Source organism: Corvus cornix, chromosome 1A (assembly GCF_000738735.6).
Source record: "Corvus cornix cornix isolate S_Up_H32 chromosome 1A, ASM73873v5, whole genome shotgun sequence".
In the NCBI taxonomy this organism is placed as follows: domain Eukaryota; kingdom Metazoa; phylum Chordata; class Aves; order Passeriformes; family Corvidae; genus Corvus; species Corvus cornix.
Window position 1 is genome coordinate 9259263 of NC_047057.1, and position 25985 is coordinate 9285247.

General features: G+C 35.3%; 1 protein-coding gene across 10 annotated transcripts in view; it reads left to right on the forward strand.

Annotated features, from left to right (window-relative positions):
• The window catches only part of CACNA2D1 (calcium voltage-gated channel auxiliary subunit alpha2delta 1), a 365488-nt gene that overhangs the window by 145873 nt on the left and 193630 nt on the right, over positions 1-25985 (forward strand). For all 10 annotated transcript variants that reach the window (XM_039570182.1, XM_039570172.1, XM_039570173.1 and 7 more), the window contains exon 4: positions 23794-23853. In XM_039570182.1, the coding sequence (XP_039426116.1) occupies positions 23794-23853 (60 nt within the window). The remainder of the gene's footprint in view (positions 1-23793; positions 23854-25985) is intronic.

Sequence of the window (25985 nt, forward strand, 5' to 3'; positions counted from 1 at the left end):
AAGAGGGGTTTCTTTGATGAAACAATAGGGGAGAGTGGTTGTCTTTTGAAATGCCACAAAGTTTGGATGCATCAAGAGAGCAGTTTCCCTCCAGCTCTACTGACCTGGATTTGTTAGAGCTTGACAAGAAACCTATGTGTAAGACAAGAACAACAATTGCATTCATTTTCTTATATTGAAAAAAAGTGAAATATGTAAAAAGATTAGTTAAGTATCATTGCCAGTAAGATCTGTCTAATCTCATACAAAAAACCCAGCCATGTACCTGAAAGATGATATAAATATTTTTTTATTGCTTAGTATTTTACTAATATATTGATATATATTAATATATCACCAAACTGTTTTATGTAATGGAACAGTTCTATTGAATTAGAAGAGGTGCATACTTAGGATAATATTTGCAAGGAAATTTTCTTCATTCCCTTTTAAAAATCGTTGCTTTGAAAGAAAGAAGCTTGTTAAAGATGTGTATCTTTAGAAATGCTCCAGTGCCTGTTTCCCTTTGGTGTCTAGTTGGAGCCATACTCAGATATGCAACATGTGTCTATTCATTGTGATATTGAAATGAAGAAATTACCTCAAACAAATTACAAATACAAATTCTACAGAAAATTGAAGGAATTTGACCATAAAATTTTAATTGGGATAAGCAGCTGTCACGTCTGTTCCTACAATGGAACATGTATGTCTGGTCACAGACATACTCTGAAAACCTCTATCTGAAAACTTCTGATTTTTCTTCTGATTATTCAAATTTTCATGTATCAAACTTATCTTAATTTTGTTTTTAAGAGGAAGATATTGCCATATTAAAACATACTAGTAAATCTGCATTTGCTCCTTCTAAAATGTTAGATTTTTGATAGTGTATGTAATTAAACTATTTAAAGGGTCCAGAATCAAATAATCTTAATTCAATACAACAGGATATTTTGAGAATGAGGGTAAGAATAAAGTGATCCCCTGAAATGCTGTTATGGAAGGTATCATAGAAGGTGCACACACACAAAGTGGCAAGCTTGCTTTTCTTGAATTTGGAAAAAAAATCCTGGTGTTTATTGAAATGCAAATTCTTTCATTTTCTCTATTCAAAAATTTTCACAGAAAATGGAAAAGGAGCAATGAATAAAATTTCCAGTAAGAGAAACTGTGGTTAGAAATTGGGAAAAATAATTGTAAGATGAAGGATGGTCAACAGGAGCAGGTTGCCCAGACATATTTTCAAATCTCCACACTGGAGGTAAAACAAAAAAAACAACTGGGTATAAGCCCAAGCCATATGATCTAATGCTGAAGTGACCCTGCTTTGAATGAGCACTGTTATTTCGTGATTCCTGAAATCAGTCTGAAAATGTCTGAGTGTAATGTGCCTCTCTGCTTACCAAAAAGATTATTGTATTAAAACAAACAAAATAGCACCTTCAGAAGAAATTATTCTAACTCCTGAAAAGGAACTATTATCCAGTATGCGGGAAAAGATGTCAAAACACATAGACAGGAGTAAGAAAATAAATAAATGTTATTGTTATCATAATAGGCCTTTGCTTTACAGAATTAAGCACAAGGTAGACTGCAACTTTCTTAGGTGTCAGTTGAAGACAAGAATGAGGAAGGATAAAGTCTATAGATTGCATTAACAGAGAAGATACGATGTGTTGACAATAAATCAATAGTTATATTAGACCTTAAAAACAACAAAGGAAATGTTCAGAGGATGACTCACTTTAGTGAAAGAAAGTGACAAATGGTCTCAGCTTAATGACTAATATCAAACATTGTTAGGGAAAGTAAATTCTGAAGGCTCAGGTCAATATTACCTCTTAGACTCACTAAGCAGAAAATACACAATCAAAGTAGAAAATACACAATCAGACTTAAACTGTCAGAAGAACTCAAATCTCTCAAAATACAGACAATTCACAAAAAAAGGCAAGAGCAAGCTAGATAGAGATCTTTGTTATTGGACAAAAGCACCTGAAAAGGAGGAGGGCACTGAATGCAGTGTATAACATTAGGAATAGTAGTAGTGCACCTGCAGTGTATTACGGTTACAAGTGGAGTAGCATTCGTGCCATGTGAAGTGACCACTTTTGTGAAACGTCCTTCTCACTGGAATACCAACAATTTTGTTGCCTTTGTTGAAATGAATAAAATTTTCACTTCACTTCTGTTCCTTTGACAGGTGCTATTAGCTTATTCTGTTTTTTTGAGAAATAATTCAGGGTCAATTGTATTTCTAGATTTATAGGTTTTTGGTAGAAAAACACATAATAAAGCACATGTAATGCAAATTTGCTTTGATTTAAGATGCTCTTTTTTACTGAAACTATTCTCATAAGTATGTTGAGAGTGGCGAAACACAGAAATAAACCACGTTGTCACTAGCAAAAGAAGACCCCACACTTGGTTTTATTCCTAACTGGAATTTTTACAGGATATTTCTCTTTGAATCGAAGCTGTAGCGGCCACTGTAGAGTGCACTGGATCACAGCAGGGATAGGTTCATTAGTTCCAGCATCTTTGCTTTGAGCTGTAAGGAACAAGAAAACAAAAGCCAATCTGTTTGTTTGCTATTTCATATTCATGTACTTTCTCCTTTTTAATTCCTTGACTGACAGACTGAGTGTACATTGTCCAATGTCTTCACATCAAGCCCGTGACCTCAATTCACCTATCATTCACTTCCATCATGTCAGCTGAGCCTTTTGTGGATGTCCATTATTCACACACTATATTGTTTTATGATGAATTACCCTCTTGAGAATTTTAGGACATCTTAATCCCAGTCTGACAGAACTCTCTGCGATAAACAATTGACAAGTCCCTATGCTAAATGCGAGTGCATCAGAGGATGTGGATGTTTGACAGCTTTTACCAGATAAAAAGAAACAAGAGAGCATGCCTTCAGCAGTGTTGAGCAGCTTCCATCTCTCATTTTCATTGAATGCTTTTCTACCAAGAGATTGCATGCGGCAGGGGAGGGAGATTCATTATGATTTTTAACCTTAGTTGTTTTCCTGACAAACAAAATATTTCATTTAAAAAAAACAATTATGGGGGATTTATTATAATTTAATCTCACATTAAATCTGTCCTCTTTTTCCATCCATGCATGCTAAGAAAAGAGAACTTTGTTTCAGAAAACCCAGTAGCATTTAAATGTGCATTTCCAGTGACAGCCACATGTGCCTCTGTGCTGCCTGGCATTTAAAGCGAGGCGAATTCCTGGTGCTCATCAAGCTGTGCAGGGGTGGAGCATAAAGCAGGTGATGGACTCTTTGCCTTCTTGTGCTGACAGCCTTGGCCTGGCTGAAATTGCAGTGTATAGGGAGCTGACAACTTGCTGCCAATTACTTTCTTGTGGAAGGGACTGGAATGAGCGGAGTCAAACCCTTATTCAGTGTCTGTGCTCTGCCAGGCAGCATTAGAGGGGTGATAAAATGCAGTCTTGGTGATATTTCCACCTTTCACGCTTCACTGGAGTTTGCCAGGTGTTTTTTGCACTTGTTATAGCCCTGAGATGACTATCAAGACTTGACAAGAACCACAGGTCTATTCCCCTGGGTCTCTGAGTTATAGGGCTGGCAGGTACCCCAGGGGATTTGGCTGCAGGATTTTTTGTATTTGTTGTTTCTGTAAAAGAGAATTGTGTGCCTTGTGTTTGCTGGAGATCCAGGAGTCATCCCTCAACAGTTGGCAAGCTCAAACTGAGCACGCGCTTAGTCTAGAAAATTGCAGAATTTGGAAAACCTAATAGATAAAAAATCAAAATGGTCTGAGAACAGATATAACAGGAAAACCCTTTCCTTTTTTTTTTTTTTCCTTTTCTTTTCCTTTTTTTCCCCTCAGTGTTCCAGTGTGTCAGGTAGCTGGAGGAGAAAATAAACTAGTATAATTAATTGCTTGTTCTGTAGGATAGTTGCTTCAGATCATCCTTTTAAGTCAATTGCAAGCAAATGTCATTATTGCTGCCAGAGTGTATCCTTTAGCTGTTCTTAGCCACACCTGAAAGCACTAAAACTTTAGACACACATGTTCTTCCTGTGGAAACTGGTGAAGAATGTCTCTTCTGATTTCATATAAACTGGGGTGAATGGAAGTTCATGTTTATTTCTGTTGCACATGCCAGAGGGAAAAAAGCTCTGATTTAGCTGTATTACACTGAAGGGTGTAGAAGCATCCATGTGAAATACATTATATTGCTTAATCTGGCCAACACACAAAACAGCTTTCAGAGGCAGGTGAGTCTTGCTGTCAGATTCATACTTGCCACTTTTTCCTTTTCCTTGCTATAATGCCTATTTAGGCCAATAATTGTACTGTGGGTGTAAGGAACTATTTTTTAACAACACTGTTGCCCTTTTCAATAAAAGTTTCTCATTCATAAAGATGGCTTTTTTAAAATTAAAATGAAAACAGCAAAATGAACAAACAATAAACTCCAACCAAAAACCAAAAACACAAACAAAAACTCCCACAAAGAATTTTTGAGAAAACTCCTGAGCCCCTTGGATTATAGTTGATATTTAATTGTGAATGTGTAAAATATATCTGAAGTATGTATATAGCATATATAGTATTATTATATAAAAATAATTATTTTGGTGTTTGCTAATAGTTATAAAGCTCACTATGAGTGTTCTTTTAAAGTATATTAAAATTTCAGTTAAAAGATTCTCAATACATATGCTTGCTAAGCAGGCAGTTGTATTTCTATTAAGTAAATTAGTGGAAATAAATGAATGATAAAATTATTAAAGCTGATTTTTTAAAAGCTGGAGGCAAAGGTTTAATGTCATATTTCACTATTTCTTGCATAAGATGCATTATCACATTTTAGCTGAGGTTGTTGTCAGACCTTGCAGAAGAAGCAAATTCCCATCTTCTGAACTGTCAGACAGTGTTTTAATTAAGCTACAAAGCAACTCTGCTCCAAATAAAAACATGTTTGCTGGCTCTTCTCCCATTTGAGATCTAAGGCTCCAACTGACAATGTAAAGCAAGGATGTTGCCAGGTTCTGTATGATTTGGCTTTGTAGGTTAGACAATTGCAGGTGACAATTTCTGTGTGTATGTGTGAGAGAGTCAGAAAATAATTTGAGTAATAAATGAGAATGGGTTCAAGAAGAGCTTTGTTTTCAGGATGCCCTTACTTAATTAGGAAGCTAAGTAAGAGTAGTTATACTGGGAGTAATATAACTGAAGCATTCCTTTATTTCTTTGAAATAATAATCAGATAACTTGCAACTCATTTAAAAATGTGGCTCATATTTTAGAAAGGGATTTTCATTATTAGATTAAGTAATAGATTCATAGATTAATTTTCATGATAGATTTGAAAAACTGAAGAGTAGAAATAGAACTGAAAAGTTTTGGACCTATGTGCTATTTGCAGAACTCTATACATGGCGCTGTGCAAGAATGTGAAAATGTGTCTTAATGTGCATTTGGAAACTGGTCTTTTGAAGGCTCAAACACTACTTTAAAAATTACAGGCAAAAATAAGAAGAAAACAAATTGATGATATGGTTTCAGTCAGGGTAACACAAGGTCAGAAATGTTTCTGTGATAATTATTTTAGATTTGAAACTAGATCATAGAATAATACTAATAATATTAATAATACAAATTAGGTGTTACTTGCATTTATTATGTTCTATATTATTATAGATCTTTACCTAAAAACTGTTGAAGACAAAAAGAACTTCAGCTCCAAATGTGTGAATATCCATTGCAAGACCTATTTGGCACAAAAGGGGAGTATACACTAGTGCAATTCATGAATTATAGGAGATGATTTTTAATTTTTAGTTATTGCCTCCTACATGTCTGAGGCACACAGATCTCCCGTGGAAAGCACTGCTGCATTAATGTACCCTTTTCTGCTACCCCTCCAGCCTTCCCCATGACATCTGAGCAAAGTCTGACCTTATTGTTGTATTGTAAGGTGGCATTTAAGTCTTTGCTTCATAATTAAAGGAGAGTGATTAATAATCATAATGAGATTTTTTTTAATTTTCACTTCTGAAAAGCTGCATTATATAGTTAAGAATACATCATTTAGGTTTTATTAATTTAATTGCAATTTCAACAGAACTGCAAAAAACCACAAACCATTATTGGTAGCATAAAATCAAAGCAACAGAAACTTAGGGGCCTCTATGTAAGCACTTTTCACTGTAGAAAAAAAAAAGCCTTACAAAAACCCATTGTCTCTCCAAAATGAACAAAGAAACAAAAAGACAGCTTCAAGACAAAAAAAGTAGATGCCTTAATAAAAAAGAGGTTTCAGATGTGTTTGGGTTTCAAGTCCTAGCTTTTAATTAGCTTGTATGTTTTTTCACACTGAATTATTTAGAGGTTGTTTTATATTTCGTATCAATTTAAGTGGAGACAGAATTAAATAGAGCATATATAATGAGATTTAAATAACTGAAGAAAATCAATTCAGCTCAGTCGGTGCTATTAGCTAAGCTACACTTCAAGATGTGCTCTAATATTGTGTTTGAACACTTACTCTTTAGGGATTCCTATTCTGTTCTGGTATCCAAAGGCTTTGGCTACATAAAAAGTTTGCTTTGTGTTGCTACATGCCAATTCTGCAGTGATTGCTGTGGTGCCTGCACAGAAATGGGTCCCCTGACTCATAATGAGGCTGAGCACACATGCTGTAGGAGCAGATAATAGGTTTCTTTATAACACAGAATGGTTTTGTTAACATACACTAATAAGGAGTATTTCTAATATGCATAAAAGTATTTACTTGTTTGTAAGGCAATACTAGATTTTATAAAGCTGTTTTAAGCACTGAATCTGGGTACTTTGGAGAGTTGTTAAGCTCTCAAACCTAGAAATATTAGCATACATGTATTGTCTGAGATAGAAATGGCATTGTATACACATGAACACATATGGTTTATTGAGTCTTTGTTACAGACATTAGGTCCTTGTATGTTGTGGGATGATAGAGTTCTAAATGCAGAATATGAAATTATAGTTGACAAGGGAATAAAACTGAATAACAACAGTGCAAATGAGGTGACACTGAGACCTCCATGTACCTTGTCTCTCACTGTAAGTTGCTAGATGCTGTGGATTTATCCCTAAAAGTCTAATACAGTATCTTGCATAGAAGATCAGAGAAATTATGCTGTTTGAAAATCTGTTCCTTTTTTCCTGGCCATAAATTGGGCTGCTTCGTCTCAGGCAAGAGAAAAGACAGTGTTGCAAGAGGATAATACAGAGCAATTAATTTTGATCATAATTATATAGAGGAATAGTTTTGCAGGGGATAAATTTCTGGGGTCTCTTCTGCCACAGACCTTCTTAGGTCGGGATCTTAAATTATGTTTCATTGAACATCAGATCTGGGCTCATCTCATTTATTTTAAGGTATTAAGAAATGTTTACATCCCTCTTTAAAACCATGGAGATTCTGCTTAGGCCAGATTTTTGGTAAAGAGTATGTTTGGATCAGAATTAAACTGTCTGTGGATGCCATATAGTTCTAATAAATCCCACAGATTTTTGAAAGCTACCTGGATCTCTGGGGCAGGTAGGGCAAGACTGTCTTGTGCTGCAGCTTCTCAGATTTGCCTTCTATCCCCCTCACAGATAGTCTGCCTAGGAATTGCACCAGTAGCATACTTCGCTTAGGATTCAGGGTATAATCTGAGCAGTGCTATTTGCATAAATTAAAGACCAAAACAAAGAAAGCAACTCATGAACAACAGCAGCAAAACCCAAACAAGCCTAGTTCTGTTTAATAAGCTGCTCCTGACTGAGCAGATTTTGGTACATGTTGTGGATTCCAAATCTGACAACTTGATCATTCAAAAATAAGGAAGAACAGTATTTTTATGACACTAGCAAATGTGCTATACCTAGAAACTGCGTATCTGAAAACAAACATTTCAAGTATATTTAGGAAACTTAACCTCCTATTCCAAACTGGAATATGTTTTCTGAGACTTTTTACTAGCTTTATAGTAAGAGAGGGAGGGTGATCCTAAAACATATATTGACAATTCAAGTGTATGTTGAAGATTCAGTTCTTAGCCCACTGCAAATGTTACTGCTCCAGGAAAGCATAAATAGTTCTTTGTATGTAAAACCAAGCGCATAAATAGCTATCTAATACAAATTCCTTTCTGGTTGCACATGAAATACATGAGATGATTCCTCAGAAGTCCTTCCACTGAAATGAGCTTGATTATTGTGAAACTTTATATAACCTTGGAAAACATGTGGGTTAACGAGGTTTTTCTTTTATTTACATGATGTGAAGTAAAATCATTGTTTGGTGTATTCACTATTATGCATTGACAGGAACTGTTAGGAAGCCTTCTGCAAACATTGCAAGGTATTGCCCAAAGTGGGAGGAAAGCGTTCCTCTAATTTCTAATTAAAAAATCTACTGAACTAGCTTTGCTCATACTTGACAAAAAAATAGACACAACTATGTGTGGGAAATGCTGGTGCAAATCATAGAAGAGGCAAGGAGGGCTTTAAGAAGAGATTTTTATTCAACACTAAAACCCCATTTTCTCAGATTTCTCATAAAATGTCTCCTCCTTTATATTGTTCAAAGTTTAAAGGAATTCTAAATTCAGATGTTGGATTTGTATTGTTCTGTTTTGTTTTTTTCTTTTTTTCTCTGCAAGTAAGGCATGAAAAAGTTTGCTATAACTAGAATGAGCAGTTTTACCATTTTGACAACCATAGCTATAATGACTGTAGTCAGTTCAGCTTGGAATACTCCATCACTTTATACACAAATATGTATAAACCTATCTAGTAATAGTAGGCTAAAAACTATGCACAAAATTACCTGTGCAAGAAAATCACGAAAGACAATGACTAGTGATTCAGGGAGTAAAAAGATATTACTCTTAGAATATCATGATCTTTTGAAGGCAGGAATTCAGTAGAATCAATTTAAGTAGTCTTCAAATTTCTTGACTTTAGATAAGGTGAGGTTTTTTGCTTGGATATTTTTTAAGTTAGATTTTTTTTTAGGTTTTTTTTTTAATTTGTAAGTTTTACTTTTGAAGTTTTTATTGATCCTTTTTTGTCTCTTTATGTTTTGTTGAGGCTGAAAGCACAAGAATTAAAAATTGTGCAATCTAATAAACTATTTAATCATCTGAAAAGTTCAACAGCTAAAAATCTCCAAACACCAAGCCCCATTATGCTACTGTAAAAGAGCATAATCTGTCTGCATTATACACTCTGGCCCAAAATGATACATCAAACTATTTATATAGTAATTTTTGTTTGGTTTTGTTTTTTTCATTAGTTAGTATCTATATTTTTATGTGAAGAAGCACTTGGAGAAAGATACATGTACTTTACATATACATTTCAGAAAATGAGCATATGTTTTATGATGCATTTCTTACTTTATTATGTAAATAAAATATAAAAATGTTTTCCACAAACTCAGCAGAACATAAGTAGTATAATTCAGTGCTACATTCTGCAGTTTATTGAGCATACAGTATCTGTAAAACTCCAGCACAGAGAGTGCAAGTAAATCTCCCTTCCACACTATTTTTACACTGCACAGAACATCAGTGACTTTGTTTCAAGTTAAATTTCTAATTAATTGCTGTGATCTTTCCAGAAACCGAGTACTTATGTGAGCAACCTCTTTAGTTTTTGTTGGCTGACAAGATACTTGGTGGATTGAGATCCACAGCAGCTTTGCATTTAAGTAGCTTCTCTTTGAATTGTAGTTATAAAATAAGCAGGAGCTGGCAGAAGTTTCTTTTGCCACTTTCTTCTTTTTTACCTTTCTGGGTGCTCCAGAAGGTGGCTGCCAGCTTTCCCGTGGAGAGTTTGTGTCAGAGGACCAGGGGCTTTGTTACTGCCACCTCCAGCTGAGTTAACAAAGATGGGATGGGTGGAGTCCAGAAGCCGGGAAGTGTTTACTGTATTGCCCCATGGCATCACATATCTGCCTGTGCCTGCAAATATTTCCAGCTCCAAAGAGATTTTTTTTTTTTTTTTAAGTAAAAAGCTATATCCCTCAAACTTATCCTATGATCTTGGTAAGCTTGTGATTTTAAAAAATCTGAAGTTTTGTTGGATTTTTTTTCTTCGTGATGTTGTTTTTAGGTTTGGGGTTTTTTTGGGGGGATTGGCTTTGGTTTTGGACTATTTTTTATTTACCCCACACAGTATTAGCTGGGTTATATATATGAGGGGTTGTTTTTCAGTTTTTTGTGCTTTTTCTTCTTTTTTTCCTTTTTTTTCTTTTCTGTGGAGTAAGAAGATTAGTAACATAGATAAAAATAAGTCCAAGATCTAAGGTTTGGAGAAAGGTATTGCTAAAGGTGATACTTGGCAAGTGACCAATGATGGAATGAAAAACTTCTTGAAATGCAGTTTACAGTTTTAATTTATTAAATACAGTTAATTTTTCCTTATTTTTCATCTTCTCTTTAACCTGGAGCAACTGAGCCACATAGCTGTTCAGCCAACAAGGAGTGTCAAGCAGTCTGGTTTTGTAAAGCAGAGCTGTAAGTAGTGATATTTTCATCAGGCAGTGTGGTGGAAGGGATTCCTGTTGTCACTTCTCACCTGGGTCTCCAAGTTTCTGCACTGTAACCATTCCTTACACCCTTTGCTCAACTTTGCTAAAACCACCTGACCACAGGATACAGGTGAAGACTTCACTGTATGGTTGAACTTAGCTGTAATTTAGTATAATAAGGCTTTAAGGTCAGGGTTTATATGCTTGAAACTTCTGTTGTTCTGCAAGTGAATGTATTTTGCTGTCATTTGTGTCATTTACCATACTAATCAATGATGAGTCAAAAGTCTTTTTCCGATGCAACGTGAAGCTGCATTTTAAGTCTTTACTAATGCAGCGTACCCATCAAAATCTGTAGATTTGAAAGATACATTGAAATCTATAGTTGGTTTCATGTAGAAGTGTAAGATGATTTTTTCCTTGGCTTTGAGTCACTTTTCAGCTCAGATAGTAGAGGTTCAGCATTTCAATGCTGCCAGTGACCTAAATGAGGGCACAAATTGTCTGACTTCTCAAATCTTAGTGTTTCATGTGACAGGGAAGTGCCCAGAAGAATCTGCCTTTCCACTTACAAAACTTATCTGTTTTCCAGATATATAGCCCAAATATATCTGGAAAAGTTTGAGAATATAGCCCAAATGCAATTCTATGAAATCGTACAAGAGCATCCTGCAATGTTTAAAAAACTCTAAACCTTGAGCAATCTGCCAGTCCCTTGAGTATCAGCTCAGGTATCTTAATTTAACATTCAGACTGATTTCTGAAAATCATCTCTGCTATGTAACATGACAGTTTAACAGGACTGTGGAAGAAATTCTTCTTGAGCAGAGTTTTTAAGTGCAACTCAGATCAGGTGCAGTCAGCTGCATTATGCTGAGTTAGGTGCATCAAACACCCAGGCTGGCAAGGTACTGCCAGATTTTGCTTTACTTGTACTGTAAAATTCTTGATATGTGTTTTTAGGGTTTTGGTTTTTTTTTCCTTTAATAATTATAGTTTAGCTTTCTTATTTCTTTGTGCTATTCACAGTTTTATTCTGATGATGATTTTCAGTAAGTAGCTGTAGCTGGAATTAAAAGAAAACACACTTTTTGGAGGGTGCTAAGTTTGTTGGCATGGTTCAGTATATTACCTTTATATAAAAGAAGCATGCAAGACTGAAAAATAAAATAACACCAGATGTAAAAGTGACATGAGGAAGATGCTTAGACAGTTTTGAGATGGGATAATGCTTCTTGATTGCGTTCTTTGAGCTAGAAGGTGGAAATTAGATTTTCATACAGAGAAAAGTGTGAGACATCCTAATTAAACACCTTTTGGTGGAAGTCATCATACATAAACCCAAACCTCTTGTTGTAGTTCTCAAATGTCACCTGTGAGGGTAACACTAAAAACAATCTTAATTGTTTTTTTGTTGGTTTTTTTTCCTTTTTGTAAAACTTGGAAGGAAATTATTGTTTAAATGTTGATTCAAATATGTACATTAGTCATTAAGACAGACAACCCAATACATTTCTTAAGCATAGTTTAAGGTGATGTACATAATCATAGAAAAAGGAGGAAAATAACTGAAAGAAAAATACTATGGATTCACCCAGGGGATAAATCTTATGGACTTCGGTGTTGCTAGGACCTAACATAATGTTTTGTGTGACTTTGGTCACATTATGTCACCCTTCTGCTTTACTTTCCTGTATGCATTAAATACAATTAACAATATTTACTTCACAATGTGTGTGAAAAGTTATTAAATACTTCTGTAGCTGTGAAAATATGCATTAGTTTTAAAGGTGGAGGTTTTAAGATGAAAAATAATATTTTTCACATATAATTCCACTTTAAAGGTCTTACAGTGCAGAAATATGATTAATGGTTAATGGTATACCTTAAACAGGTTGCATTTTCTTTATAATCACAAGAATTCACTGAAAGAGACTGTTCTGCCTGGAACAAAGAGGTCATAAATTGTCCAATATATGACATGTATATGACAAAAGATGCAGAAGAGAAATCATGACCAACACAATGCATGTAAATGTAGAACATACCATTTTCAGCATTCTCACCTTATATTTTTGTCTACTTTTAATTTTAAGGTGTTTTTACATTGCAGGCTGAAAGAATGTTCTATTGGAGGGTAGTAACTAGTAAATCCCATGTAGTCCTTTATGGAGAAGGTATGACTAACAAAGGACCTGAATTGTTTTTAAAAACTTCGCGTAGCTACACTTGAACACTAAAACTTGAGCCTGCCCGGTAGAGAGGGAATGTTGGAAGGGCAACACTTCTTTTAAAATGTATTTGGGAAAGTTTAGAAGCAACATGTTATTACATTTCATGTGATAAGAAAGGAATGAAGGGGCTTTGGGTGTCCTGTTACCCCTGGTCACAGCCAGGCGTAGCAGCAGGGTTGTGTTCCCAGCATTGCTGTCGTGGCTGACACAAGGTCTCTGGGAAGAAAAAAAAAAATCCTTGTTACGCTTTGCCAAGGGAAGGTCATTTCTCAGTTTTCTCCAGGACTCACAGTTAAACACTTCTTTTTATTTCTTTTGACTAGAATTACTTCCATTAGGGAAATATTGCCTTAAAATAGCATGCAGTATTAATGTATCATTTGTTTCTGCTGTTGCCAACAGTAACATATTTCCTTGGCTCTTACCCCCTGACTGCTGATGAGATCAAGTTGATTGATCTGAGTTCAGCAGCTATAGCCCACCACCTGCTCTATCTTTTTGCCTGACATGCAGAGCTGCTGAGACACTATCTGGCCTTGTTAAAGCTAGGTTTTTTTTTCAGCTACAGTTTTAAACAAATATATATATATTTAGGAGGTGGATTCATTTTTTAACAGACTTTTAATAAGTCAAATCTGTCATTCTATTTTATACAGCTGAGAACTGAGATGAGCATGATGATATTTTTCTAAAATTCACACTTTGGTTCCACCATTCAAGCTCTACATTTTATTATTAATAAAATTGCATCATAGGCCCATTTCTGGAAATGCTGCTGGAGACTTCAGTGCTGTCTTGATTTTATTATAAATCATTAACTACTTGGAATTTATCATTACAGTTTAGGTTATTAATGTGTCTTAATGGAATAAAATGTTTCTGTCCTATTCTGCAGAGGAAGAGATGATAAACGAGCTCTGTTCACTCCTGTTATTTCTGGAAAATCTGGATTTTGCTCTTCTTTCTATAAATACCCATCCAAATCTGAGAGAGCTTAATGCTGTTTCTGGTGACATGGACAAAAGAGATATTTGCTTATCTATTCAGCAGAGATTTTAAATCTCCAGCTTTATGATCTTCTTTGGGAATTACAACAGCATTACATCTAAACATCTTTTGTAGCACACAAAGTGTGAATAAATCTAGAACTCACTAAATTTCTCTATATTTAGTTTTCCTAGCTAGCTGAACTCCACTTTTGTGATTTTAGCAGAAGCTATAATTTTAAACCAAAATACTGCAAACAGTGTTTTGAATATTCAATATATATTTAATAGTGTTGAGTTGTATTGACAGTAAAATGGTAATATTTGATATGTTGTTACTAAACTCATATGAAAATTTAGCATTCTGGGAAATTTTTGTTCTGTTTGATTATATGATGAGACAAGATGCAACTGCTGATGCATCCCCTATTCAGTTGAAGGTAACTGACTTCAGTGTTTTTCTTGAATAAGTGATGCCAGTCTGTATCAATGTTTTCTTCTCCTTGTACTTTGCAAGGAGGTATTTATTTGATTTGTTCTTTCTTCCTACTTTTCCCTTTAAAATAAGGGAAATCTGCATGTGCATATTTCTGTTATGTCTGTTCCCATTTGGATATTACTCAGATTTCAATGAACCTGCTAACATGTATAAATTGGTGGGCTATATTTCATGGGTTTTTTTCTTTTCGTTTGTTTGTTTGAAGTGGAAACTTACTGAGGAGGTATTAAAGGAGTTGTAAAGCAAGCTGAACAGCGCCAAGTTAATTTTTTTTCAAGTCAGAGGAAAATTAAGTTACCTTTTTGACATTTTAGAACACTTTTTTTGAAGTGAGTTAATTTTGATATTTCTAGAAATAAATTTATGCCATTCTGGTTTCTCCTTGAGTTGATAGAAAATATGTGAAAAAAACAGGGTAGCAAGGCATGCCTACTCAATATACATGTCATTTTCTAATCATGCCTGCGAAGTTACTAGCTCATCTGTCAAGCTCAAAAGAGTTTCCTAAGGCAGGCAGTGAGCTGAAGCTGGTGGTGTTATGCAATTTGAGATTTGTTGGAGCAGTTGGCAGTTTCAGTCTAATGGTTTCAGTGTGTGTCCTTCACTTTGAGCCTGTTTAAAAATATAACACTAATGTGATTTACATTTAAGGAATATGAATTATTAGAGTGAAAATGTAATATGCTGTAAGGGGTTTAAACTTCTGGAAATGAGAAGGATAAATTTTGTCTTAAAATAAGTGATCTTTCCTATTTTTATACGCCACTCTAGTAAGATTTCACTGCTAGATGTCAAGATGAGTTTGGCAGATTATCTTACTCTTCTAATAGTTTTTTCTTCTTGCCTTTATCTACAGTGCTATTGTACTCTGTTGTCTACTGAAACATTTTTGGCAGTATCAAGCTGTCATAATATTGCCCAGATTCTCAAATCTCCTGCTTGCACACATCCTAGAAATACACTCCGGCTTGAGAACTGAACTTCTTTCCTCCCTCCCTCTCCCCATAAATGTGGAAATTCTGCTTCCCTACCTTCTGGTGCAGATTTACTACATTCCTTTTGCTGTTTAATAATAGTTGAACATAATTAATTTGTACACTCATGCTGCACTATATTAAGCATGTAAGATTTTTCACACAAATAATATTTCATGCCTCATGGATGGGACTCAGTGCTCCAGTCACAGAAGACAATTTTATGCTCCCTACATTCTTCATTGTGGCTGTTTTTGATCTGTTCTGTTCTCTGGTACTCAGGAGTCCTCCAGCAATGCGTTTGGACCTGTGGTTCATTTTTGCCTTTGACTGCTCATGTAAGGTTTCTTTTCATCTGGTACCAATGGTCTTACTAGTTCTAGTTAGGACTATGGACATTAGAGACAAATCTGAGGTGAAACTAGTAAGTTTTCAGACAGTATAAACTAGTACTTGACATCATCCCTCCTGCAACTTCTGCAGGCTGTGCACTCACCTAAGTACATATCGAGCTATATCACTTTTCCAGAACTTTCAATGTATGGGGGTTAGCTTATTTATTTATTTACTTATTCAGTTATTTATTCTCCAGTGATGAATTTCAGTTGTGTATGTAGTTCCAGCTCCGTGAGATTTCTTTTCAGGAAGGAAACAAAAAGTGTTTGACAGTATCTGTACGTTTGACTACTTTTGAAGGATTTTAGATTCTTTCTAAAACTTAACTGAGAATTGTAATATAGTATAATATATTTGAAAGACTCTTTCACCACTCTTTTAGGACTTGAAGTACTGCCACAATGCCACTTTTTCATTCTCTTTTTGTTAACTTGCTAGTGTTAGGGGATTCTTAAATACATTAAAAGAAAAGAACAAATAGAAGAGAAGAGCTATTTCTAGTTCATGTTTTAGAGGAGGGCTGCTTTTATGTAATGGAGAAGTGTTACTGTGAAAAATGTGCTTTGGGTTTTATCCTTTTTTACTTTTCTTATATGACACTTTTGTCAGTGACAGGTGATTGCACATGATGCTTTAGATGTCAAAAGCACATGTGGGATGCATTTATTTAGGGCATCCTTATTTCAGTTTTGCCTACTAAAATAAATGTGATTCATTATATCAGAAGGAATAAAATTCACCTGAAATATTTTAATCTCAAGTACTCTAGTTCAGATTTGATTTCCCATTGATTCCTCATCTTATTTAGACCCACTGGTCTAAATAAAGCTTGATATGCTTTGGAACTAGAAAACCATGAGAAGTGTAAAAGTTCTCTGAAGAGAATCAACCTTACTTTTCCCTGTTTCATTCAAATAAACAATAGGAATAAAGGTTGTATTGAATCATAAAGAATGATTTTATCTATAGCTATAAAAAGATACTGAAATCCTTTAAAGCCCTGTATTCTAAACATGTAGAGAGTAATAATAATTTTTTTCCATTAGGCTTCTTTGTAGCCAACATGACAGCCTTGTTTTGGATATAAGGTCATCTTGTTAGAAAAACTGATTAGGAGGTCTGAAATAGAGTGACTTTTCATATGAATAAAGCAAAAATGGCTTGAAACTCATTAGAAAAGCAGACAAACTGTTGAAAGTAATTTTCTGCTTACTATTTAATTAAAGTTGAGTTTTGTAATCTAAAGCTGAATTAAAAAAAAAAAAAAAACAACTGGCATTTTAGTTTGCTGTTTATAAAGTGGAAGACAAGGATTGAGGTGTTACTTTGAACTGTTGTCCAGAGTGTAATGACATTAGCTTTTTGAAAAATTGTGCTAATTCCTGATTGTCTCAAACTGTATCTATGTTTAGGCCATTAATTTTATATGAAGTGTGCATTGTAAGTATCACAATGTCAGCAGACCCCCTAGGATACCCTTTTTCCATATGAATATGATTGAAATGCTGCCTTAGATGACAAAAGTGAAATTGTCCCCAGAGAGTAGCTGAGGAGTGCAACATAGAAATTCTGTATAGAATATAGGAGAGCAGTTACAAACAGTCTTCCTGCGACCTTATATGCTTTAGATATCCTGATTAACAGAGTGCAGATCACACTAGCATCATGTGGCACAGCAGATGTCAGAGTAAAGAGAAGCTGTGACTCTGCAGTGTAAATACCTAAAATATAACCAAGCTGCAGATCAGCAAAAACCAAAAACCTATATTTGGTCACTATATATATTATAAAAAATCTTAAAAATATGTTTAAAATTCTGGTTACACTTATGCTGAAGATGATGGCATTTACATAATGGAATACAGCAAAGCTTAGGAAAAAAGGGTCCTTATTTGACATAGGGAAATATGAATTATGATGGAAACTTTTGTGCTTCAATGATAGCAATCACAATATTTTTAAAAGCAAACAAATTTACATGAAAGAGGAAATATTAAAACTTGTCATTAAAATTTAAATCAGCAAAATTAAGCATGTCTTTGGTTCAATTTAAGACATTGTTTTATGGTTAGGACTGTCTTATCCATACTGACATGCCTCAGCTTCATCAAATCTAGATAGAGCTTTTGGGGTGATAATTATTATCAGTGCCCACTTGTAAGGAAGGTCATATAAGAAATATCTTTATAAATAACATGTAAAAGGGTAGTCAGCCCCTATTAACTCCTCCTGTGCCCCACTGGAAATATGGAAATTAGACAAAAAAATAAATCCATATCTATTTATATGAGGGTTATGGACTTGCTATCATTATCACATCTATACTCACTTTTGGGTTACTGACCTTCCAGTTTACAGTTGTTTGTTGAACTCAACACTCTCTGCGTGACAAACTGGGTGATCTTTTTATACAATAGGATATAATTATTGAATAGGGTAATTCATGGGTATTTGGATAATTCATTGCCAAGGATTCCTGTGAAAATATAACATATGCTATGCATGTAAAGACACTAGAATCAAGGTAGAAGATAATAGTTATAATTTGGTTTAATATAGAATGTAACAGCTTACTGAGATGACAATGTAATCCTTTAGACTTTGTAAGTCTGTATTAAACCTGTAGTGAAATAATAATAACAGTCCTGCACTGATACTTCAGACACCATATCTGAGTCTTACAAAATCTCTTCCTCATCTTGTAATTAATATCCAATTCATAACCAATTATGGAAGAAAGTATTTGTATTTCAGACACATATATGAAAACTATGTATTAAACCACTTTTACACATATTCCTTGTGGCTTTTGTGCTGTTCATGCAAGAACAGTTTTGGATATTTGGATAATATTTTACAATCAGGACTTGAAAGTCATTGTGTATTCTATGTTGTTCTTTGTAAGCTTGATATTGATATATTTTCCATGGGTATTTGTTTTCTTAAAATAACCTACAAAATACATGCATTTTGTGATTTAGAAAGTTTGTGAGGATACTGATATCTATTAACTCTAAGATTACTCATTTTATAATAGTTTAATATATCAAGAAGTAGTTGAATATAATTTTCAAATAAAATACTTAAAGGAGAGTGGGAAGCAGAAAAATATTTATTTCATTGTACTGAATATAATTTTAATTGGGCCAGTTGCTGACAGAATCCCGTGCTGGCTAGGAAGAGATAAAAATATGACATATACGTAAAAAAACCCTGAAGGCTGAAAGATGAATAAGCCTTCTAGGGAATTGATCTTTACAGATCAGATAAAGATTCTTGCAGTCTGTACTGCATCAAAGGCTGTCTTTCATAGACAATAACATGAACTTAGAAACTGGGGACAAGACCTTCGAAAATGGAGGGTTTTGAGATTGACAAGTAGCTGGGCTTTGGACCTTTTTTTGTTGCCGTTTTTCTTTTCTATTATTTGTGTGTGTGTGTTTGTATGTGCATAATCTTTTATGATCCCTTTGAAAGTTAAGGAAAGGTTCATAGGCTGGTGGAGTGAATTAACTAACACTTGCACCTTATCTAGCTTTTCAATAGCTGTTTTCCTTTAAAGATAACCTTTCTCTTTGATAGATATAAGGAAACCTAGTGGCAGTTACCTCTTGACCTCTTTCAAAGTTTGATTAAAAATACTTATTTGTGGGTAGTCACTGTTTTTCAAGGGATAATTATATTTTATTGATGAGGTAAGTATTCTGGAAATTCCTGAAGATAATCACGCTTCACTGTACTTAGAAAAAGAAGAAAGAGAGAACAGTTCTCATTAATAATTTAAAAAAAAAAAAGTTTAAATTTAAAAAAAAATAAAGAGATAGAAATAATTGCTTAATCTAGGAAAATTTACTAAACAAATTGCATGTTTAATCAAAGTGTTTCCAAGCACCTTAAATTTGACATAAGCTACTGTGTCAATCCCACTGGATAAATCTGGCATCAGCTCTTTTGATCCCTTACTTAGAAACACTATCTCACAGCTGTCGGGTATTACTGAGTCCCCTACGGTTCTGTGGCTCACATGCATGAGCACACCGACGCAGGGATGGCTGCAGTAACATTAAGCTGACAACAAGGAGTTGAGAAGGGTCCTTGCTTAGAGTTCCACAGAAAGCAGTTTATTGCTACAGCTTGTGAAGGGTTCTAGAGGCAAATGACCCCGAGCAGGTGACAGCTCGAGCTGAAGTACAGGGGTGTGGCTAACACCAGGAGCCAACGGGGGAAGCAGAACTGGGGTACGTTACCATAACCAAACAAGGCATCCTGGAGAGGCTCCTTTCCCTCACCATAACCACTAGGGCTTTGGCACCAGAGACTGTCTTACCAAGAGCTCTCTCTGTCTCTTGTACCACAGGTCAATTGGCCACCACAGTCGGGCATCCTCCAAACGAAGAGATGCTACAGCATTCTGTTAGCCTTTGCAGCCCTCTTTCCCTGGTCCCCATTTCTCAATTTATTTACTACTTCAGAGTAAATATGTGTTCTCCAGCAGACTGCATGAAGTAGGTTTCCTTAAATATATTGAAGTAAGCCAGAACATTTCTGTTACGTTAATTTTGCTTCTTTTTCCCTTTTTAGTGTTCTGTTTTTTATACTCTGTTTCCAAAAAGATGATGTTAAATAGAGCTTTAATCAAGGCATGAAAACATCTCACAGCTTTCATCTACACAGCACATAATACAGAGGCATGGAGGAAGAAATTATTGAAAGCTAACATACAGGAATATAGTTTTAAACCATTTCTTCTTATTTTCTTTCACATAAAAATTTGAATCTTGGGATTTTAGTATTTGTAGGAGAAATCTGTAGGGAGCTGCAGTGGGTCATGGTGTTAAAGAAGCTGTTACCTTATTAAACTTTCATTGTAATGAGAAGGAAAATGGGAAGCGCCAGGTGTCAGCCGACTGTTGTGCAGCTTCTCTGTCAGCATTCTCCAGAGACTCTTCCATCAAAATGGGGAAGGCCAGACCTGACATTTGCATACCTCAAAAGGAAGCAGGCATGATTTCTTTGAGATATGAAAAATTAGTCTCTCCTCGTGTCACAGTAAAAGGCACAGGTAACTTGAGTTTGCTTAACTGTATGGCTATTTTTGACCAAGGAGTGCTGACATAGGGTATTAGGAAGTACATTATAAATATATATTCCAAATATACATTCCAGCTAAAGTATTAGATACATTGCAGATAAAATTTTTAAGAATTGATGAAATAACTGTAACAACAAAAAAAAATAGTGAGTTTTGGACAGTAGAGCAAAATGCAGAGGTTCTTCAGGTTAGCTGTGATGAAGAAATCAAAAAGGTGTCTCAGCCTGTTGCTGGAGCCTGTATGCATGGTCCTGTCTTGTTGTCCGTGGATACAAATATGCTGCTAGCAAGAATTTTGCTTGCTTCTTTCCAGTCCCATGAGATACTTTTCTCTCTCACAGAAGATATTAGTAGAGTTCTGTAAGCTATGAATACCTGCGACCTTTGTTTATAGTACAGTAGAAAAATATTTTGACAATGGATGTTTTAGGATTTTAGCCAATCACCCCAAGGGGTGGCTGATCCTTTGACCAATTAGACTATGAAGAAAAAAGTCTATAAAAGAGTTGTAAAATAATTAAAGAAATCAATCTTGCTGCACAATTCCTGCCTGCTGAATCTCTCTTCTCCTCCCTACCACTGAGGGATACCACGACAGTTGTCATATGTACTACCATTATGGTGTTGGGTTTGGTGTTCTAGGAGTCAAGGAGAAGCTGTTTTCTTATTGGTTATTACTGCTTCTAAACAGTTTGCTTGGACTTTCGTATGAGCTTAATTACCTTTGGCAGAGCTCTGTACACATGTCCCAAATGACAGCCTCTCATTTTGGAGGCTATTTTAAGGTGTAATGTGTTGTAGATATTGCACGTAAGGTTATTTTAGAAGGTTACTTGGGCAGTTAGGATGGGTTCTAACTGAAACCTGACTGAAAAATTCTAAAGGAGAACAAGAATACAATATCTATTTTGTGAGTGATAGTCTTTTTTTCCCTTCGTTTGAGACAAGAGAAAACAACCCTAAACAACTTTTTTTTTTTTTTAAATTTTCTTTAAGCATTTTAACTTTAGAGTGCAGATTAGCTAAGAAATCTACTGGTGGAGCTGAGGAATTTCAAGCATGGCTGCAGTTCTTTCCATGGAAAATTCTTAGTAGTGTTAATGATGAGTATATATTTCTCTCCACAATCCATCTATCAGTTTGTGCATTTGGGTTCTGCTGTCTTTTGTGGTTCTCAGAGTACCTTAAGGCAATAGAGCAGAGTGTGAAGGAAATCTGAGGACAGTGTTAACTGCAGCTATTTACACGTGTAGTAAGTGTTATATCTTGCTTTGCTACAATCTGGTGAAACATGACTTAATCAGCTTGAATTTATCAGAGAATAGACAAATTCAGATGCAGAACAGGCTAGATTGAGTAAATAAATTAGATGGACAAAGTTGTTCTAGTATATTATGAAAAAAATGAAAATACTGTAGATGTTTGTCCAGCGCAGTCAGGAGAGAGTTGGACTGTTCTTTTTCCCAGTATAATGTATGAAATGATATCGTAGTTTATCTTTGGTTAATGTGGTACTTGGTTACTGTTGAGGTACCTCCAGTGGACAATGACTGTAGGGTGCTGGTATGTTTTGTCACCTAAGAATCATTTGAATTGACAACAAAACAATTGAGTGGGGGTACATCTTGTGGCAGTAGAGCACACAGTTTTGTTGAGTTTTTTTCTGGTTTTAAAGAATGATTTCAAACCTAAAAATAAGGAAAAGATCTTAAGTTCTCATTTGTGAAATGTATCAATCATCCTGGTGGCTGTTAGAGAGGGGAGAGGGGTTACCCTTGGGATGAGGTAGCACAGGTGGTTGCAATCTGGGACAGGTCTGAGGTGATGTTCTGACAGCACCATGTCTGCAATTCCAGCTTACGTGGACTTTCTGGTTATATTCCTTTTGGTGGTTAGCAAGAACTGACAAGGTGACTCAACTGAAAATGTGACTTAGACACCAGTTCATTTTGTGTAGGGATTGGTCTGAATATTAAAAGGGTCGTCAGACTCATTGTTACACAGTAAGCATTTTCTTCCCTATTTATCTGGTGGACATAGTCAGGCTGTGTCTGTTAGAAAGGGACCATGACTCCCTAAAAACAGTTGCTAAAATTTTTATTGGGCTGTAAAATAATTGAGTTCTCAAAGTAAGTCACTCAACAATTAGGACATGGCTGAGTCCACCTGAACTACATTCACATCAGGTAGCTGCTTCTTCAGAGTGAGCTGGCTTTAGGGATGGGTGCTTGCCTCTAGGAATGGGGGATCCATATGCAGCTTAGCTGGAGAATGTGCATTACCTTGACAACTTCTGTATGGAAAATTGTAATAAACTTCTAAGAATTGCATCCGAACAGCTTTTTTTCAAAGACTTCAAATTTTGTATGAGGAGGAACACATCATCCAATCTAATGGATGTATCTGCACAAGAGATTGAGTTGAAAGAGCGAATTCCTGTACACTATGCTTTGCTTCCTGTCGGGCTAAGTGAAAAGACTGGATTTTATTCAAAGTATTAAATATGGGAGAAATGCCCTCTAGGAACATGCCTGTTACTCTCCAGCTGCTAATTCAATCCATGAGATCAGACTCCAGCTAGTCCCAAATTACTGACTTTTTATGCATCCCTAATAATCACAGGGCTGTCAGTAGTTTCCATAATTGAAGCTAAATGATATAATGGAGAAATAAATGTCCATAACATGGTGCTTTAATATTCTAAAATGTACTTGTTATAGGATGGTAGATTAAATTAATTAACATAAGTAAAGGTAGTTTGTGTAAGGAGAATTTTCAGCAGGATGTGGATGGATTTTGAACTTAAGTAGAACTTCTTAAAATATATTGGACTGAAGGTTAAGTTTTCTAATGCATTAGTACTTAAATAATACAGAAAATAGCTTTTTTTAGATGAGATGGTTCACCTTTACTCAAATATACATAATTTTCAAATAAATGCTAAAAAAAGCATAGATATATAAAATTTAAAGAGAGAAAACATGTATACGAGAAAAGTAAAAGAAAAAGACTTTTATATGTGAAGAATAAGTAAAGACTAAAATTCATGTCCTCTCTCTCTTTGTTTTTCAGCGCCTTGCTAAAGAAGCAGAGAAGTACCAAGCATCACATCAGTGGAGGGATGAGTTTGGGGTAAGCTTCGGTTTTTCTCCTTTTAACCTTCTTTGATTTTTCCTCTTTGAAATGTTAACTGTAGTCTTACAAATGTGTTGTTTATATATCTACTACAGATGGGGTTACTGACTATGAATGGGCATTTTATTTAATTCAGTAAACAGAGTCTCAGTCAGGGTGTCTAGAGAATAAAGTGAACTTTTCCCTTCAGAAGCTCATCGGGAGCTTCACAGACCCAGGGATGTAGCTCTGAGTTGTACACAAGACATTTGTTTGTTTTGACAGACAGGGAATGATTACAGAGAAGGCATCTGAGTGATGGTTGTTATCAGCTAAAAGTGTGCTTATGCCAAACACTGAAACAGAATCATAGAAAAAATTTTTACAAGTTGTCTTTTCCTTATGTGAAGGAAAAAAATAAAAGCAGGAAATAACTTAATAGAGAAGGATTTGGTTATCTGCATGACTTGGGAGTCATAGACTATTTTTTAGAATACTTTTCTATATTTAAATAACTGCATCTCTCAGTATTCTAGTACTGCTGAAAGAGGCTCAAACGTGATCAAACCTTAAAATATCTTCTTTAGTAATTTCAGACTTTACTGAAAAATAAGTGACATGATTTTAAAATGTACAACATTGATTTTTTATTACCAATCTGGCCAAATTAATATTGTGATGCATGATTATAAGCTTCTTAATTTTAGGCTATAGTTCCCTGCTAAGTGTTAAATTTATTTTATTTATTATGCTTTATTCCATGTTCCTTCAGAAATTAAAGTAGATGGTAATTTTACATGGTGATGCTACAAACCGAGACTGTGTTTGCACATCCGCGAGAATCACAGTGGCATACAGTTAAATGTACAATGGTTTTCTAAGAACTTTGTTGTGCTTTAAACCCAGCTGACAAGTAAGCACTGCACAGTCACCTGCTCACTCCCACTGAATTGGGATGGGGGAGAGAATTGCAAGAGTAAAAATGAGAAAACTCATGGGTTGAGATAAAGACAGTTTGATAAGTAAAACAAAAGTTTCATGCAGAAGCAAAGAAAAACAAGGAATTCTTTCAGCACTTCCCATGGGCAGGCAGGTGTTCATGCATTCCCAGGAAAGCAGGGCTCCTTTGCCCTTAATGATGACTTGTGAAGACAAACACCATCACTCCAAAAGTCCCCCCCTTTCCTACTTCTTCCCCCAGCATTATTTGCTGAGCATGGTGCCATATGGTGTGGAATATCCCTTGGATCAGTTGGGGTCCGCTGTGCACCCCCAGCCTCCTCACTGGAGGGGCAGGGTGAGAAGCAGAAAAGGCCTCGGTTGTGCAAAAGTACTGCTCAGCAATAAAAAAAAAACCAACACCAGAATTATCAACATTGCTTCCAGAACAAACCCAAAATATAGCCCATGCTAGCTACAATGAAGAAAATTTATTCTAACTCAGTCTAAACCAGCGTAAATGTTCATTCTGATCCAGTGTTACTCAGGCACTTGGAGATCTGAAACCTGACAAGAAAGCCCCAAGATTAGGCTGTGTGATTCACATAGGAGTGACTGGCTTTAGGAGTACAGAGAGTCTGGATACAGCCTGAATCCTTTTAAGTGTGCTCTCTGCCCAGGCACAGCTTCTAATACACGGTAAAACACAGAACACATATTCCATGGAGATGCTACAACAAGAATGCTGCAGCGACCTTTTCTGCTAATCTCTCTTGTGAATAGAAAATAAAAGCTGCAGGCTTGATGGACTCAGTGCAGAACTCTGTGAATACAGTCAGAATCTCATTCGAATCATTTTTCTTCTACGGTACATTCTGGCGCCATGTCAACACTGCCTCAGCTTTTGTTTTTCTATTTACCCATTTTCTCACAGTAGAAGTCAGTCAAACCAAAGATGCTTCAGGTTTTATCTGAATTCATTTCCAAGGACACTTCTCAAAATGATTTGGAAATGTGATTTTATATTAATGTTGTGGTTCAGGGAAAGACTATGATCACTATTGAAAAAAAAAATAGTGGTTGGATTTATAATAAAGTACCTGCAAACTGGGATTGTACTTTACTGTTTTGAATTTGGATCAGAACACTGTGCACTATATAATAACCTTGACATTAGGTTATGCAATTAAATTTCAAATGAATGTATTAAG